Source organism: Salvelinus namaycush, unplaced genomic scaffold (genome assembly GCF_016432855.1).
Source record: "Salvelinus namaycush isolate Seneca unplaced genomic scaffold, SaNama_1.0 Scaffold247, whole genome shotgun sequence".
NCBI classification, from domain to species: domain Eukaryota; kingdom Metazoa; phylum Chordata; class Actinopteri; order Salmoniformes; family Salmonidae; genus Salvelinus; species Salvelinus namaycush.
Window position 1 is genome coordinate 37,126 of NW_024059308.1, and position 16,213 is coordinate 53,338.

The following is a 16,213-nucleotide window of genomic DNA, read 5'->3' on the forward strand; positions in this document are numbered from 1 at the left end:
GGTCCATAACGATCTATATCATCTCTGCCTTTCAGTCATAACTACGTGAGAGGGTCCATAACGATCTATATCATCTCTGCCTTCCAGTCATAACTACGTGAGAGGGTCCATAACGATCTATATCATCTCTGCCTTTCAGTCATAACTACGTGAGAGGGTCCATAACGATCTATATCATCTCTGCCTTTCAGTCATAACTACGTGAGAGGGTCCATACCGATCTATATCATCTCTGGCTTCCAGTCATAACTACGTGAGAGGGTCCATAACGATCTATATCATCTCTGCCTTCCAGTCATAACTACGTGAGAGGGTCCATAACGATCTATATCATCTCTGCCTTCCAGTCATAACTACGTGAGAGGGTCCATAACGATCTATATCATCAACCTGCATCGGTCGAGGAAGAAAATCAAGCTGGCGGGAACCTTACGTAACAAGACTGTCCATCAGTACCTGCTGCAGCCCTACGGGACAGACGGACTACACGCCAGGTCAGTGCATAGCAGGGGTCTGATACACACTCACACATACGCACTCTCTCTCTTTCTCTCTCTCTCACTCCTTTCTCCTTACTCACTCTCTCTTTCTCTCCTCCTCTCTCCTTCCATTTCTATATATTTATCTCTATATCTCTCGCTGTCTCAGGGATCATGTGTAGCTACGGACAATATTTAGGTGTTTCCCCCAGGGAATTTGTCTATAGAAATTAAGCTCATTTACTGCATTTCTATTCAATACAAAACTCTTTAAAATGCTATTTGGAGAACAGCAAAAACAAGCTAAAAAGACCCCAGCCATTATCACCTTGGCTGCTGTAGCTTCATTCACCTCAGTCCATCTACAAAGATTGTAATTGTAATGTCATGCCCCAACCCCAAGTTTGGGAACTACAGTACTGACCTCTGTCTCCTCTGCTTCCTCCTGCATGCATTGCAGCCTGCCCCAGCCTCACCACAGAGTGCCACATCACTGTCTGTTTCAGTAGCCTACTCTGTGTAAAGTCATTATGAGTATTTTTTGCTCATGCATTTAAAAAAAAACATTTTATTGAACCTTTATTTAACTAGGCATGTCAATCTTTTGTCCAGCATCTCGCCAACACACTACCAGCAGCATCTCCAGACTAATTGCCTATTGAGCCGACTGTGAGATGGGGTAGTTCGTTTCATGTCTCAGGTGCTCAGCCTGTGCCGTGAGAGTGTGGAGTTAGCTGTTCAAGAGTGTGTTGAATGTTCTGTGCATTGGCACATTCCCAAACCAAAAACCGTGGATTGATGGCAGCATTCAGCAAAACTGAAAGCCGAACCACTGCTTTTAATCAGGGCAAAGGTGACCGAAAACATGACCGAATACAAACAGTGTAGCTATTCCCTCCGCAAGGCAATCAAACAAGCTAAGCGTCAGTATAGAGACAAAGTAGAGTCGCAATTCAACGGCTCAGACACAAGAGGTATGTGGCAGGGTCTACAGTCAATCACAGACTACAAAAAGAAAACCAATCCCATCGCAGACCCCAATGTCTTGCTCCCAGACAAACTAAACAACTTCTTTGCTCGCTTTGAGGAAAATACAGTGCCACCGATACGGCCCGCCACCAAAACCTGCGGGCTCTCTTTCACCGCAGCCAACGTGAGTAAAACATTTAAACGTGTTAACCCTCGCAAGGCTGCCGGCCCAGACGGCATCCATAGCAGCGTCCTCAGAGCATTCGCAGACCAGTTGGCTGGTGTGTTTACGGACATATTCAATCAATCCCTATCCCAGTCTGCTGTTCCCACATGCTTCAAGAGGGCCACCATTGTTCCTGTTCCCAAGAAAGCTAAGGTAACTGAGCTAAACGACTATCGCCCTGTAGCACTCACTTCCGTCATCAAGAAGTGCTTTGAGAGACTCTACTCTAATTTGCTTACTGCCCCAATAGGTCCACAGACGACGCAATTGCAATCACACTGCACACTGCCCTATCCCATCTGGACAAGAGGATTACGTAAGTAAGAATGCTGTTCATTGACTACAGCTCAGCATTTAACACCATAGTACCCTCCAAACTCGTCATTAAGCTCGAGACCCTGGGTTTTGACCCCGCCCTGTGCAACTGGGTCCTGGACTTTCTGACGGGACACCCCCAGGTGGTGAGGGTAGGAAACAACATCTCCACCCCGCTGATCCTCAACACCAGGGCCCCGCAAGGGTGCGTTCTCAGCCCTCTCCTCTACTCCCTGTTCAACCATGACTGCGTGGCCATGCACGCCTCCAACTCAATCATCAAGTTTGCAGACAACACTACAGTGGAATGGATTGATTACCAAAAACGATGAGACGGTCTATAGGGAGGAGTTGAGGGCCCTCGGAGTGTGGTGTCAGGAAAATAACCTCACACTCAACGTCAACAAAACAAAGGAAATGATCGTGGACTTCAGGAAACAGCAGAGGGAGCACCCCCCTATCCACATCAACGGTGCACAGTAGTGGAGAAGGTGGAAAGTTTTAAGTTCCTCGGCGTACACATCACGGACAAACTGAAATGGTCCACCCACACAGACAGCGTAGTGAAGAAGGCACAACAGTGCCTCTTCAACCTCAGGAGGCTGAAGAAATGTGGCTTGTCACCAAAAACACTCAAACTTTTACAGATGCACAATCGAAAACATCCTGTCGGGCTGTATCACCGCCTAGTACGGCTGCTCCGCCCACAACCGTAAGGCTCTCCAGAGGGTAGTGAGGTCTGCACAACGCATCACTGGGGGCAAACTACCTGCACTCCAGGACACCTACACCACCCGATGTCACAGGAAGGCCAAAAAGATCATCAAGGACAGCAACCACCCGAGCCACTGCCTGTTCACCCCGCTTCCATCCAGAAGGCGAGGTCAGTACAGATGCATCAAAGCTGGGACCGAGAGACTGAAAAACAGCTTCTAACTCAAGGCCTGTTAAACATCCACCATTAACATTGAGTGGCTGCTGCCAACATACTGAATCAAATCTCTCGCCACTTGAATAATGAAGGACTGGATGTAATAAAGCTACCACCAGTCACTTTAAACAATGCCACTTTTTATAATGTTTACATACCCTACATTACTCATCTCATATGTACTCTATACCATCTACTGCATCTTGCCTATGCCGTTCGGCCATCGCTCATCCATATATTTATATGTACATATTCTTATTCATTCCTTTACACTTGTGTGTAAAAGGTAGTTGTTGTGAAATTGTTAGATTAGTTGTTAGATATTACTGCATGGTCGGAACTATAAGCACAAGCATTTCGCTACACTCGCGTTAACATCTGCTAACCATGTGTATGTGACCAATAGTATTTTATTTTATTTTATTTGATAAGGCCATAAGCAAACAAAAAAATGCTCATCCAGAAGCAGCACTCCTATTGGCCAAGGACTTTAATGCAAACTTAAATCCATTTTACCTCATTTCTACCAGCATGTCACATGTGCAACCAGATTTGAAAAAAAAACTCTATACAACCAACTCCACACAAAGAGACACATACAAAGCTCTCCCTCGCCCTCCATTTGGCAAATCTGACCATAATTCTATCCTCCTGATTCTTGCTTACAAGGCAAAAACTAAAGCAGGAAGTACCAGTGACTCGCTCAATACGGAAGTGGTCAGGTGACGCGGATGCTACGCTACAGGACAATTTTGCTAGCACAGACTGGAATATGTCACTGGCTTCATCAATAAGTGCATCGACGAAGTCGTCCCCACAGTTACCGTACGTACATATCCCAACCAGAAGCCATGGATTACAGGCAACATCTGCACCGAGCTAAAGGCTAGAGCTGCAGCTTTCAAGGGGTGGGACACTAATCCGTACGCTTATAAGAAATCCCGCTATGCTTCAGACGAACAATCAAAAAGGCAAAGCGTCAATGCAGGACTAAGACTGAATCCTACAACACTGGCTCTGACGCTCGTCGGATGTGGTAGGACTTGCAAACTATTACGGACTAAAAATGGAAACCCAGTGACGCAAGCCTACCAGACGGGCAAATGCCTTTTATGCTCGCTTTGAGGCAAGCAACACTGAAGCATGCAAGAGAGCACCAGCTATTCTGGACGACAGTGTGATCACGCTCTCCGTAGCAGATGTGAGCAAGACCTTTAAAGAGGTCAACATTTACAAGGCTGTGGGGCCAGATGGATTACCAGGACGTGTACTCAGAGCATGCGCTGACCAACTGGCAAGTGTTTTCACTGACATTTTCAACCTCTCCCTGACCAAGTCTGTAATACCTACATCTTTCAAATAGACCACCATAGCCCCTGTGCCCAAGAAAGCAATGGTAACCTGCCTAAATGACTACGTCTGTAGCCATGAAGTGCTTTGAAAGGCTGGTCAAGGCTGACATCAACACAATCATCCCGGAAACTCTAGACCCACTCCAATTCGCATACCGCCCCAACAGATCCACAGATGATGCAATCTCAATCGCACTCCACACTGCCCTTTCCTACCTGGATGAAAGGAACACCTATGTGAGAATGCTATTCATTGACTACAGCTCAACGTTCAACACCATGTTGCCCACAAAGCTCATCGCTAAGCTAAGGACCCTGGGACTAAACTTCTCCCTCTGCAGCTGGATCCTGGACTTCCTGACGGGCCACCCCGAGGTGGTAAGGGTAGGCAACAACACATCTGCCATGCTGATCCTCAACACGGGTGCTCCTCAGGGGTGCATTTTTAGTCCCCTCCTGTACTCCCTGTTCACCTATGACTGCGTGGCCAAGCACGACTCCAACACCATCTTTAAGTTTTCTGATGACACAACAGTGACAACGATGAGACAGCCTCAGGTCAGTGACCTGGCAGTGTGGTGCCAGGATAACAACCTCTCCCTCAACGTGAGCAAGACAAAGGAGCTGATCGTGGACTACAGGAAAAGGAGGGCCGAACACGCCCCCATTCTCATATATGGGGCTGTAGTGGAGCGAGTCAAGAGTTTGAAGTTCCATGGTGTCCACATCACCAACAAACTATCATGGTCCAAACACACCAAGACAGTCGTGAAAAGTTTGCCCCTCAGGAGAATGAAAAGATTTGGCATGCGTCCCCAGATCCTCAAAAAGTTCTACAGCTGCACCGTCGAGAGCATCTTGACCAGATACATCCCTGCCTGGTATGGCAACTGCTCGGCACTGACCGTAAAGCCTACAGAGGATGGTGCGTATGGCCCAGTAAATCATTGGGGCCAAGCTTCCTGCCATCCAGGACCTATATACTAGGCGATGTCAGAGGAAGACCCAAAGAATTGTCAAAGACTCCAGTCACCCAAGTCATAGGCTGCTTCTCTCTGCTACCGCACGGCAATCATTATCGGAGCACCAAGTCTAGGTCCAAGAGGCTCCTTAACAGCTTCTACCCAAGTCATAAGACTGCTGAACAATTAATCAAATTACATTTACATTACATTTAAGTCATTTAGCAGACGCTCTTATCCAGAGCGACTTACAAATTGGTGCATTCACCTTATGATATCCAGTGGAACAACCACTTTACAATAGTGCATCTAAATCTTTTAAGGGGGGGAGGGGGGTTAGAAGGATTACTTTATCCTATCCTAGGTATTCCTTAAAGAGGTGGGGTTTCAGGTGTCTCCGGAAGGTGGTGATTGACTCCGCTGACCTGGCGTCGTGAGGGAGTTTGTTCCACCATTGGGGTGCCAGAGCAGTGAACAGTTTTGACTGGGCTGAGTGGGAACTGTACTTCCTCAGAGGTAGGGAGGCGAGCAGGCCAGAGGTGGATGAACGCAGTGCCCTTGTTTGGGTGTAGGGCCTGATCAGAGCCTGAAGGTACGGAGGTGCCGTTCCCCTCACAGCTCCGTAGGCAAGCACCATGGTCTTGTAGCGGATGCGAGCTTCAACTGGAAGCCAGTGGAGAGAGCGGAGGAGCGGGGTGACGTGAGAGAACTTGGGAAGGTTGAACACCAGACGGGCTGCGGCGTTCTGGATGAGTTGTAGGGGTTTAATGGCACAGGCAGGGAGCCCAGCCAACAGCGAGTTGCAGTAATCCAGACGGGAGATGACAAGTGCCTGGATTAGGACCTGCGCCGCTTCCTGTGTGAGGCAGGGTCGTACTCTGCGAATGTTGTAGAGCATGAACCTACAGGAACGGGTCACCGCCTTGATGTTAGTTGAGAACGACAGGGTGTTGTCCAGGATCACGCCAAGGTTCTTAGCACTCTGGGAGGAGGACACAATGGAGTTGTCAACCGTGATGGCGAGATCATGGAACGGGCAGTCCTTCCCCGGGAGGAAGAGCAGCTCCGTCTTGCCGAGGTTCAGCTTGAGGTGGTGATCCGTCATCCACACTGATATGTCTGCCAGACATGCAGAGATGCGATTCGCCACCTGGTTATCAGAAGGGGGAAAGGAGAAGATTAATTGTGTGTCGTCTGCATAGCAATGATAGGAGAGACCATGTGAGGATATGACAGAGCCAAGTGACTTGGTGTATAGCAAGAATAGGAGAGGGCCTAGGACAGAGGGGACACCAGTGGTGAGAGCACGTGGTGCGGAGACAGATTCTCGCCACGCCACCTGGTAGGAGCGACCTGTCAGGTAGGACGCAATCCAAGCGCGGGCCGCGCAAATGGCCACTGGACTATTTACATTGTCCCCCCCTCCATTTGTTTTGTACACTGCTGCTACTCGCTTATCTATGCATAGTCACTTTACCCCTACCTACATGTACAAATTACCTCGACTAACATGTACCCCCGCACATTGACTCGGTACCTGTACCCCTGTATATAGCGTCATTATCGTTATTTTATTGTGTTACTTATTTTACATTTTTAACTTTAGTTTATCTATTAAATATAACTATATTTCTTGAACTGCATTGTTGGTTAAGGGCTTGTAAGTAAGCATTTCAAGGTAAGGTCTGCACGTGCATATGACAAATACAATTCGATTTTATTTGGTTTGAAAAATATACAGGTTCTGAGCTTTGATCAAAGCTGGGATCAATATTTAGATGTTGACCCGTCATTTATATATTTTTCTTTGTACAATAGGCCCTATACTGTATATATTTTTAGTATAAACTTTTTTTTCAAGACCTCGGCGTCTTAATATGAAGTTGCACACACATGCACGCACGCATACACACCGTGACCCACTGACCTGGCAATTCCAACATACAGGAGAGAGCCAGAGAGACCTAGGTTACCATAACACAGCTGTCCCTCTAGCTAACCTCTCTGTGGGAAACAGGGTGGGGGGGTTGTCCTTTAATAGGGAAGATTGGAAGATAGGATTTGGGATCTCTGTCAAGGAAACGTGCATCTCTACTGAAGCATTTTTGGTTCCACTTTAAATAAACCACATCTTTAAAGGCTCAAGCCTTCATAAACCCTTTATAAGGCATCCATACTGTAGATACTTAGTGCTGGAATGATGCAGAAACCTGCATAACCCTGCAGCCCTCCAGGACTGTTGTCTAGACACTACACAGCAGGGTTGCCCATATAATTATTATTATAAACATTTTAGAATTGTCACTGTTGGACATAAAAGACTATAAAAACACTAGGAAATCAGCTACAAGGGATTTTCATTTTGGAAAACTGTTCCCAAGTATTCCCACGCATAATAGATTGTATACAAATGCAAGCAAGATTTGAAATTAATGTGTTTTAGTCAAATATTATATCTGTTTGGGTTTCTTGCATTCAATTTGCAATCTACAAATGATTTGTAATTATGTCTCGGCCCCCCGACCCTCCGCTCAAGAAACAAATAGTCCCACTGCTGAATCTAGTTGATGATCCCTGCTCTACAGTGGATGGTAAGAATACTTGAGGGTCTTTTTAGCCAGGTTATAACGATTAATATTTTATTATTTCCAAGAAAAATATTAAAAGTCTCAAAAGGTAGAATTTTTCTCCAAATTGTGCGATGTTTTACAGGCTATAGTATTTTTACAGAGGGAATATGCTATGTTGTTTATCGTTGGATGTATTTACAGTAGGAGCAAATGTTCAGGAGAGGGAAGCAGTCAGTCATGACAGACACACACACAGCAAAGAGATATCAAACATCAAACATCCAAACCTCCATGGTTAAGAATTGGCAATAAAATCCGTTTAGCACAATAAGTTTGTCCTTGTTTATTGAAATTGAAAAGTGAACGGTGTGGGCCGTGATAAGAAACATCTGCTGGTACCAAAGGCCTTCCTAGAGGGGATGGTTCTGGTCTGGATCTGGTTCTGATCTGATCTGGCCTGATCTGATCTGACCTGATCTGATCTGGTCTGCACCCCCAGAGCCCTCTGGGAAGATTAGCTGTTCTATCAGTTCCAGTAGCCCTGCACAGCCCTACACTCCAGGCACCCCTTTCCTCTGTCTTCTACCTCACTGTTACCATTCCATTCCTTTCTCTCTACACATCCATCCTTCTTCTCTCCTCTCCTTGTCTCCCCCTGTTTTCCAGGCAGTAATGCCCCCAGTCCTTTTCACTAACTCTGCTGCATTCGTTTCCCCACATTGCTCTCTCCTTCCCCTCCTCTCTGTCTGTCTGGCAGTAATCCATCCCTCTCTTGACCTCTCCAGCCTAAGCTCAGCCTGTTATTCAGACACAAGGCCGATCCTGCAATAACGGCCTAATGAGTGTGTGTGTGTGTGTGCGCGCGTGCACACGGGTGTACGGACCTGTGTGTGTTTCTGTGTGCGCTTGTGTGTGTGTGTGTGTGTGCTGTAATAACAGGTTAATGATGAGGATGTGTTAGTGGTGTTACAAGGGATTATAGTGGTTGTTAATAGAACCGTAAGCAGCGGAGGGGAACGCCAGCTCTGTTCTAGACTCCAACTGGTGGTCTTACTGCTTTCACTCAGCATAGCTAGAGCACTGGGGACTTTTGTTATTGTTTGAGCAACTCCAGATGTCTATAAATATGACTACAATGCAACAGCCAGCCCTATACATGTATACACAGGTCTGGCCACAGGAAATTGATGTAGGTATTAATGTGTTTAACGGCTTTGCATTCTCTAGATTTAACATGGTCATTTAGCAGACACTCTTATCCAGAGCAATCAGGGTTAAGTGCCTTGCTCAAGGGTACATCAACAGATTTTTAACTTAGTCGGCTCAGGGATTCGAACCAGCAACCTTAACCTCTAGGCTATTTGCCGCCTCAATACAGAGTGAAATGAACCAGTGAAATGTTACAAAGGGTGCAGAAAGTTCAAGGATTAGTTCAAATTGAGGCTAACCATCGAATACCCCAAAATGACTTTGTTTGCCATTACATTTCAATACATCTGGTAAATCAGCAAAGAGGTGCTCTCTAATTCTTCTTTCCACTTTGGGGCCTATGGTCTCAATCAGGTCATTATCACAGTATAATTACATCCTCCTTTCTTATTTTGTATTACTTCATTTAGACAGTATGAAACAGGAAAGGTGGGCACAGGGTTGAAACCCCTGGCCTACCGGGGGTCTGGTGTGTGCTCAATGCGAGGAGTGATACCACTCAACTATACATGAATGAATGAACTATACATGCATGAAACATTAAATGTTAGGTAAGGTTATACTAACTCCCAGGGTTTAACAGTGGTCCCAGATGAACAGCTGATCAGGAAGTGTAATGGAATGTCATACTGTTCCTGGTAGGACTGTATCTACAGGGTTTAATGCATCCTGGTAAATATAGCTTTTTCGCAAAACAACTCACGTTTTGTATGGAATATGGAAGAATTGTTGTCAAATAATATTGCAGTGAATTCACAGGGGAGCACGAACTGGACTTGAATAAGGCTCTCTGTGATTGTTACTATAGTCCAGGGGTCTTCAACCTTTATTGCCCAGGGACCCCCTCCCAGGCAAACCGGCGACTCAGGGACCCCCTCCCAGGAAAACCGGCCACCCAGGGACACCCTCCCAGGCAAACCGGCCACCCAGGGACCCACATCACCCAGGGACCCCCTCCCAGGAAAACCGGCCACCCAGGGACCCCCATCACCCAGGGACCCCCTCCCATGCAAACCGGCGACGCAGGGACCTCCATCCTCCATCATGTTATGCTTTGTCTTATTATCATGTGAATGGTAATGGCAAGGAGAAGTAATCAACATTTTAAAATGAATAGATTTGGTAGATAGTTTTAAATTATTTTGTCCTCCCCACATTTTAATTGGAAGAAGTGTAAACTCTAACGTAGCCTATTAGCTAGAAAAGGTAACTCCAAACACATTATCGCTAAGCGCAGAGCAGTTAAACAAAGGTTAACCATGTGTATGCAAAAATTTATGTCCATGTCAAGAAAGCTTACCAGCAGCCGGAGGCACTGATAGCCTATTCGAGGGTGCTTTTTCAAAGCCTATGTCAGATACTCCAGTGAGTGTAATTTACTCAATATTTGGAGTTGTGAAATAAAGTTGACATCATCAGAAAAAAGATCATATCTTATTTTCTACTGTAGGTATGTAATTCAACATGAATTTATTCTGGCGTGGTTACACTTGGTCTGCGGTTGTGAGGCCGGTTGTACTTACTGCCAAATTCTTTAAAACGAAGTTGGAGGCGGCTTATGGTAGATAAATGAACATTAAATTCTCTGGCAACAGCTCTGGAGAACATTCCTGCAGTCAGTTGCCAATTACACGCCCCCTCAAAACGTAAGACATCTGTGGCATTGTGTTGTTTGACAAAACTGCACATTTTAGAGTGGCCTTTTATTGTCCCAAGCACAAGGTGCACCTGTGTAATGATCATACAGTTTAATCAGCTTTTTGATATGCCACACCTGTCAGGTGTATGGATTATCTTGGCAAAAGAGAAGTGCTCACTAACAGGGATGTAAACCAATTTGTGCACGACATTTGAGAGAAATAAGCTTTTTGTGCGTATGGAACATTTCTGGGATCTTTTATTTCAGCTCATTAAACATGGGACCAACACTTTACATGTTGTACTTATTTTTTATTCAGTGTACATTTCTGCGGACCCCCTGCAACCACCCGTTGAATACCCATGCTGTAGTCTAACAATGGTGGAGTGAAAGTTAGGTGATAATACTTGTTGACTTGAAGGGTCACACACACACACACACACACACACACACACACACACACACACACACACACACACACACACACACACACACACACACACACACACACACACACACTTCTGTAGCCAGGAGCTTCTGAAAGAACAGCATATGGAAGTGTAATTTAATTTACATTATAGTATATAAAGGATATTTAGACTTTTCCCCTATTTTCTTTCTTTCTGTCTCCTTCTAGTCCCCCTTCCTGTCTCTCTCTTGCTCTCTGTTTTTCTCTCTTCATCTCTGTTTCTCTCTCATTCCACTTCCCTGCTCCCCAGTGCTTTGAACTAGCTAACATAAATCCTGTGAGAGGCGTTAGTGAAGATCAACATTGGGGCTCTGAAGCCTGCTGTTTTACACACATTAGCAGCCCGAGCCGAGAGAGAGAGAGAGTTCACCCTTCAGCTCCTTGTATTTTCAAAAGAAAGCCAAGTTGTGGGTTGATAGTTAGGTGTTGCCTGAACCATATATACAGTACCAGTCAAATGTTTGGACACACCTACACATTCAAGGGTTTTTCTTTATATTTACTATAATCTACTTTGTAGAATAATAGTGAAGACACCAAAACTATTAAATAACACGTAAGGAAACATGTAGTAACCAAAAAAGTGTTAAACAAATCATTCAACCAGCTTCGTGAGGAATGATTTTCCAACAGTCTTGATGGAGTTCCCACATACAGTTGAAGTCGGAAGTTTACATACACCTTAGCCAAATACATTTAAACTCAGTATTTCACTATTCCTGACATTTAATCCGAGTAAAAATTCCCTGTTTTAGGTCAGTTAGGATCAGCACTGTATTTTAAGAATATGAAATTTCAGAATAATAATAGAGAGATTGATTTATTTCAGCTTTTATTTCTTTCATCACATTCCCAGTGGGTCATAAGTTTACATGCACTCAATTAGTATTTGGTAGCATTGCCTTTAAATTGTTTAACTTGGGTCAAACGCTTCGGGTAGCTTTCCACAAGCTTCCCACAATAAGTTGGGTGAATTTTGGCCCATTCCTCCTGACAGAGCTGGTGTAACCGTGTAGGCCTCCTTGCTAGCACACGCTTTTTCAGTTCTGAACACAAATTGTCTATGGGATTCAGGTCAGGGCTTTGTGATGGCCACTCCAATACCTTGACTTTGTTGTCTTTAAGCCATTTTGCCACAACTTTGGAAGTATGCTTGGGGTCATTGTCCATTTGGAAGACCCATTTGCGACCAAGCGTTAACTTCCTGACTGATGTCTGGAGATGTTGCTTCAATATTTCCACAATTTTCTGTCCTCATGATGCCATATATTTTGTGAAGTGCACCAGTCCCTCCTGCAGCAAAGCACCCCATAACATGATGCTGCCACCCCTGTGCTTCACGGTTGGGGTGGTGTTCTTCGCCTTGCAAGACTCCCCCTTTTTCCTCCAAACATAACGATGGTCATTATGGCCAAACAGTTCTATTATTGTTTCATCAGACCAGAGGACATTTCTCCAAAAAGTACTTGCAGTTGCAAACCGTAGTCTGGCTTTTTTATGGCGGTTTTGGAGAAGTGGTTTCTTCCTTGCTGAGCAGCCTTTCAGGTTTTGTTGATATAGGACTTGTTTTACTGTGGACATAGATACTTTTGTACCTGTTTCCTCCAGCATCTTCACATGGTCCTTTGCTGTTGTTCTGGGATTGATTTGCACTTTTCGCACCAAAGTATGTTCATCTCTAGGAGACAGAAGGCGTCTCCTTCCTGAGCGGTATGATGGCTGCCCTGGTCCCATGGTGTTTGTACAGATGAACGTGGTACCTTCAGGAATTTGGAAATTGCTCCCAAGGATGAACCAGACTTGTGCAGGTCTACAATTTTTATTCTGAGGTCTTTACTGATTTCTTTTGATTTTCCCATGATGTCAAGCAAAGAGGCACTGAGTTTGAAGGTAGGTCTTGAAATACATCCACAGGTACACCTCCAATTGACTCAAATTATGTCAATTAGCCTAACAAATGCTTCTAACGCTATGACATCATTTTCTGGAATTTTCCAAACTGTTTAAAGGCACAGTCAACTTAGTGTATGTAAACTTCTGACCCACTGGAATTGTGATACAGTGAATTATAAGTGAAATAATCTGTCTGTAAACAATTGTTGGAAAAATTACTTGTGTAATGCAGTAAGTAGATGTCCTAACCGACTTGCCAAAACTATAATTTGTTAACAAGAAATTTGTGAGTGGTTGAAAAACGAGTTATAATGACTCCAACCTAAGTCTATGTAAACTTCCGACTTCAACTGTATGCTGAGCACTTGTTTGCTGCTTTTACTTCACTCTGCGGCCCTACTCATCCCAAACCATCTCAATTGGGTTGAGGTTAAGGTGATTGGGGAGGCCAGGTCATCTGATGCAGCACTCCATCACTCTCCTTCTGGGTCAAATAGCCCTTACACAGCCTGGAGGTGTGTTTTGGGTCATTGTCCTTGTTGAAAAACAAATTGTTGGTCATTGTTGAAAAACAAATGATAGTCCCGCTAAGCGCAAACCAAATGGGATGGCATATCGCTGCAGAATGATGTTGTAGCCATGCTGGTTAAGTGAGCCTTGAATTCTAAATAAATTACAGACAGTTTCACCAGCAAAGCACCCCCACACCATCACACCTCTTCCTCCCTGCTTCACGGTGGGAACCACACGTACGGAGATCATCCGTTCACCTGCTCTGCGTCTCACAAAGACATGGCGGTTAGAACCAAAAATCTCACATTTGTACTCATCAGACTTAAGGAGAGATTTCCACCAGTCTAATGTCCGTTGCTCATGTTTCTTGGCCCAAGCAAGTCTCTTCTTATTATTGGTGTCCTTTAGTAGTGGTTTCTTTGCAGCAATTTGACCATGAAGGCCTGATTCACACAGTCTCCTCTGAACAGTTGATGTTGAAATGTGTCTGTTACTTGAACTCTGTGAAGCATTTATTTGGGCTGCAATCTGAAGTGCCACTCCAGTGAACATGTCCTCTACAGCAGAGGAAACTCTGGGTCTTCCTTTCCTGTGGCTGTCCTCATAAGAACCAGTTTCATCATAGCACTTGATGGTTTTTTCAACTGCACTTGAAGAAACTTCCAAAGGACTTGACATTTTCAGGATTTACTGACTTTCGTGTCTTAAAGTAATGATGGACTGTCATTTCTCTTTGCTTATTTGAGCTGTTCTTGCCATAATATGAACTTGAACTATTACCAAACAGGACTGTCTTCTGTATACCACCCCTACCTTGTCACAACACAACTGACTGGCTCAAACGCATTAAGAAGGAAAGAAATTCCACAAATGAACTTTTAAAATCAAATAACATTTTATTAAATCACATGCACCGAATACAACAGGTGAAACAACCTTACAGTGAAATGCTTACTTACAATCCCTAACCAAAAACGCAGTTATAAAAAATATGGATAAGAATAAGAAATAAAAGTAACAAGTAATTAAAGAGCAGCACTACAAGCAGCACAGTTAGTTGATGTAAAATGTACATGTAGGTAGAGTTATTAAAGTGACTATGCATAGATAATAACAACAGGGAGTAGCAGTGGTTTAAAAGAGGGGCAATGCAAATAGTCTGGGTAGCCATTTGATTAAATGTCCAGGAGTCTTATGGCTTTGGGGTAGAAGCTGTTTAGAAGCCTCTTGGACCTAGACTTGGCACTCCGGTACCGCTTGCCATGAGAAATCAGAGAGAACAGTCTATGACTAGGGTGGCTGGAGTCGTTGACCATTTTTAGGGCCTTCCTTTGGCACCACCTGGTATAGAGGTCCTGGATGCCAGGAAACTTAGCGATGACTAGAAAGCTGGTGACGTCGACCACCAAACGCTGCCAGAACAAGGAGAGGGGCCGACTTCGGCGGAAGTCGTGACACCCTTGAACGAATAGGTGTGTCCAAGTATTTGACTGGTACTGTATATATGTCTCTGAGTCTTGTTTTTCCCCCTGAAGAAAATTGTTACAAAATTGCCCTTTAATCTTTATAACCGTGTTAATGATTTGCTATTTTGCTGTGTTTAATGTTGTTTTGGCATGGACATTGAAACATTGCATGGATTCATTAGCGTTCACGTTCAGTTAGCTAGTGTACCGCTGACTTACTACAGGGCTCCACTCACAGACGACGGGACAGGAACACGTCTATTGGAATCTGTCAGTCTCATAAAAATACAGCATTGTTGCAAGATCTAAGTAACATTTGTGTGAAGAATTTTGTTTGTGTTATTTCGTAGGGCTATTTATTTTAGGATATCCTAATCCCCACTTCCAAAGGGTTGAAACTCTTCTCAGTGCTCTCTGAGGCAGACTTTAATGAGTTTGTGATCAGTTCCTTGTCAGTTAGTTGTATTAGACTAGGAATTCACCCATGATAGTGCAAATCAATTCATGATTTGCCTGGAATTGAGAGAAAATAAACCCCAACCTAGCCACTCTTCCATCTAGTTAAGAAGGATCACATCTGTCACAAAACCGCCTGTCAGGACGGTGCCATTATGTAACTTTACCTCCCCCTAGTGTTCAGATGACTGTACATGCAGCCTCAGGACTGCTGCTCTACCACTCCAGCTTTGTGCAGAAGTGATACCCTTTCTCCTCTCCCACACTTCCCACTCTCGCCCTCTCTCAACTATCCTTCTCCTCTCTCCCTCCTCTTTTATCTTTCATTCCACTCTCTTCATCTCTCCAACTTCACTCTCTCCTGTCTCCCCCAGGTCAGTCCAGTTGAACGGAGAAAAGTTGTTGATGGTGGACAACGAGACGTTCCCGGAATTGAAGCCTCAGACGCTGCGGGCCGGGAAGACGATAGCCATGCCCCCGATGACCATCGGCTTCTACGTCATCAGGAACATCAACGCTTATGCCTGCCGCAGATAATCCTCAGCATACTCCTCCTCACTCTTTACCCCTCACCCTTTACCCTTCACCCCATACTCCTCCTCACCCTTTACCCCTCACCCTTTACCCCTCACCCTTTACCCCTCACTCTTTACCCTTCACCCCATACTCCTCCTCCTCCTCACCCTTTACCCCTCACCCTTTACCCCTCACCCTTTACCCCTCACTCTTTACCCTTCACCCCATACTCCTCCTCACCCTTTACC

General features: G+C 44.8%; 1 protein-coding gene across 1 annotated transcript in view; it reads left to right on the plus strand.

Annotated features, from left to right (window-relative positions):
- The window catches only part of LOC120038999 (inactive heparanase-2-like), a gene marked incomplete at its 5' end in the record, with an annotated part of 39,857 nt that extends 23,871 nt beyond the window's left edge, over positions 1-15,986 (plus strand). The window contains 2 exons of the mRNA XM_038984527.1: positions 348-494; positions 15,824-15,986. Of these exons, the coding sequence (XP_038840455.1) occupies positions 348-494; positions 15,824-15,986 (310 nt within the window). The remainder of the gene's footprint in view (positions 1-347; positions 495-15,823) is intronic.
- Between the last annotated feature and the right edge of the window lie 227 nt (positions 15,987-16,213).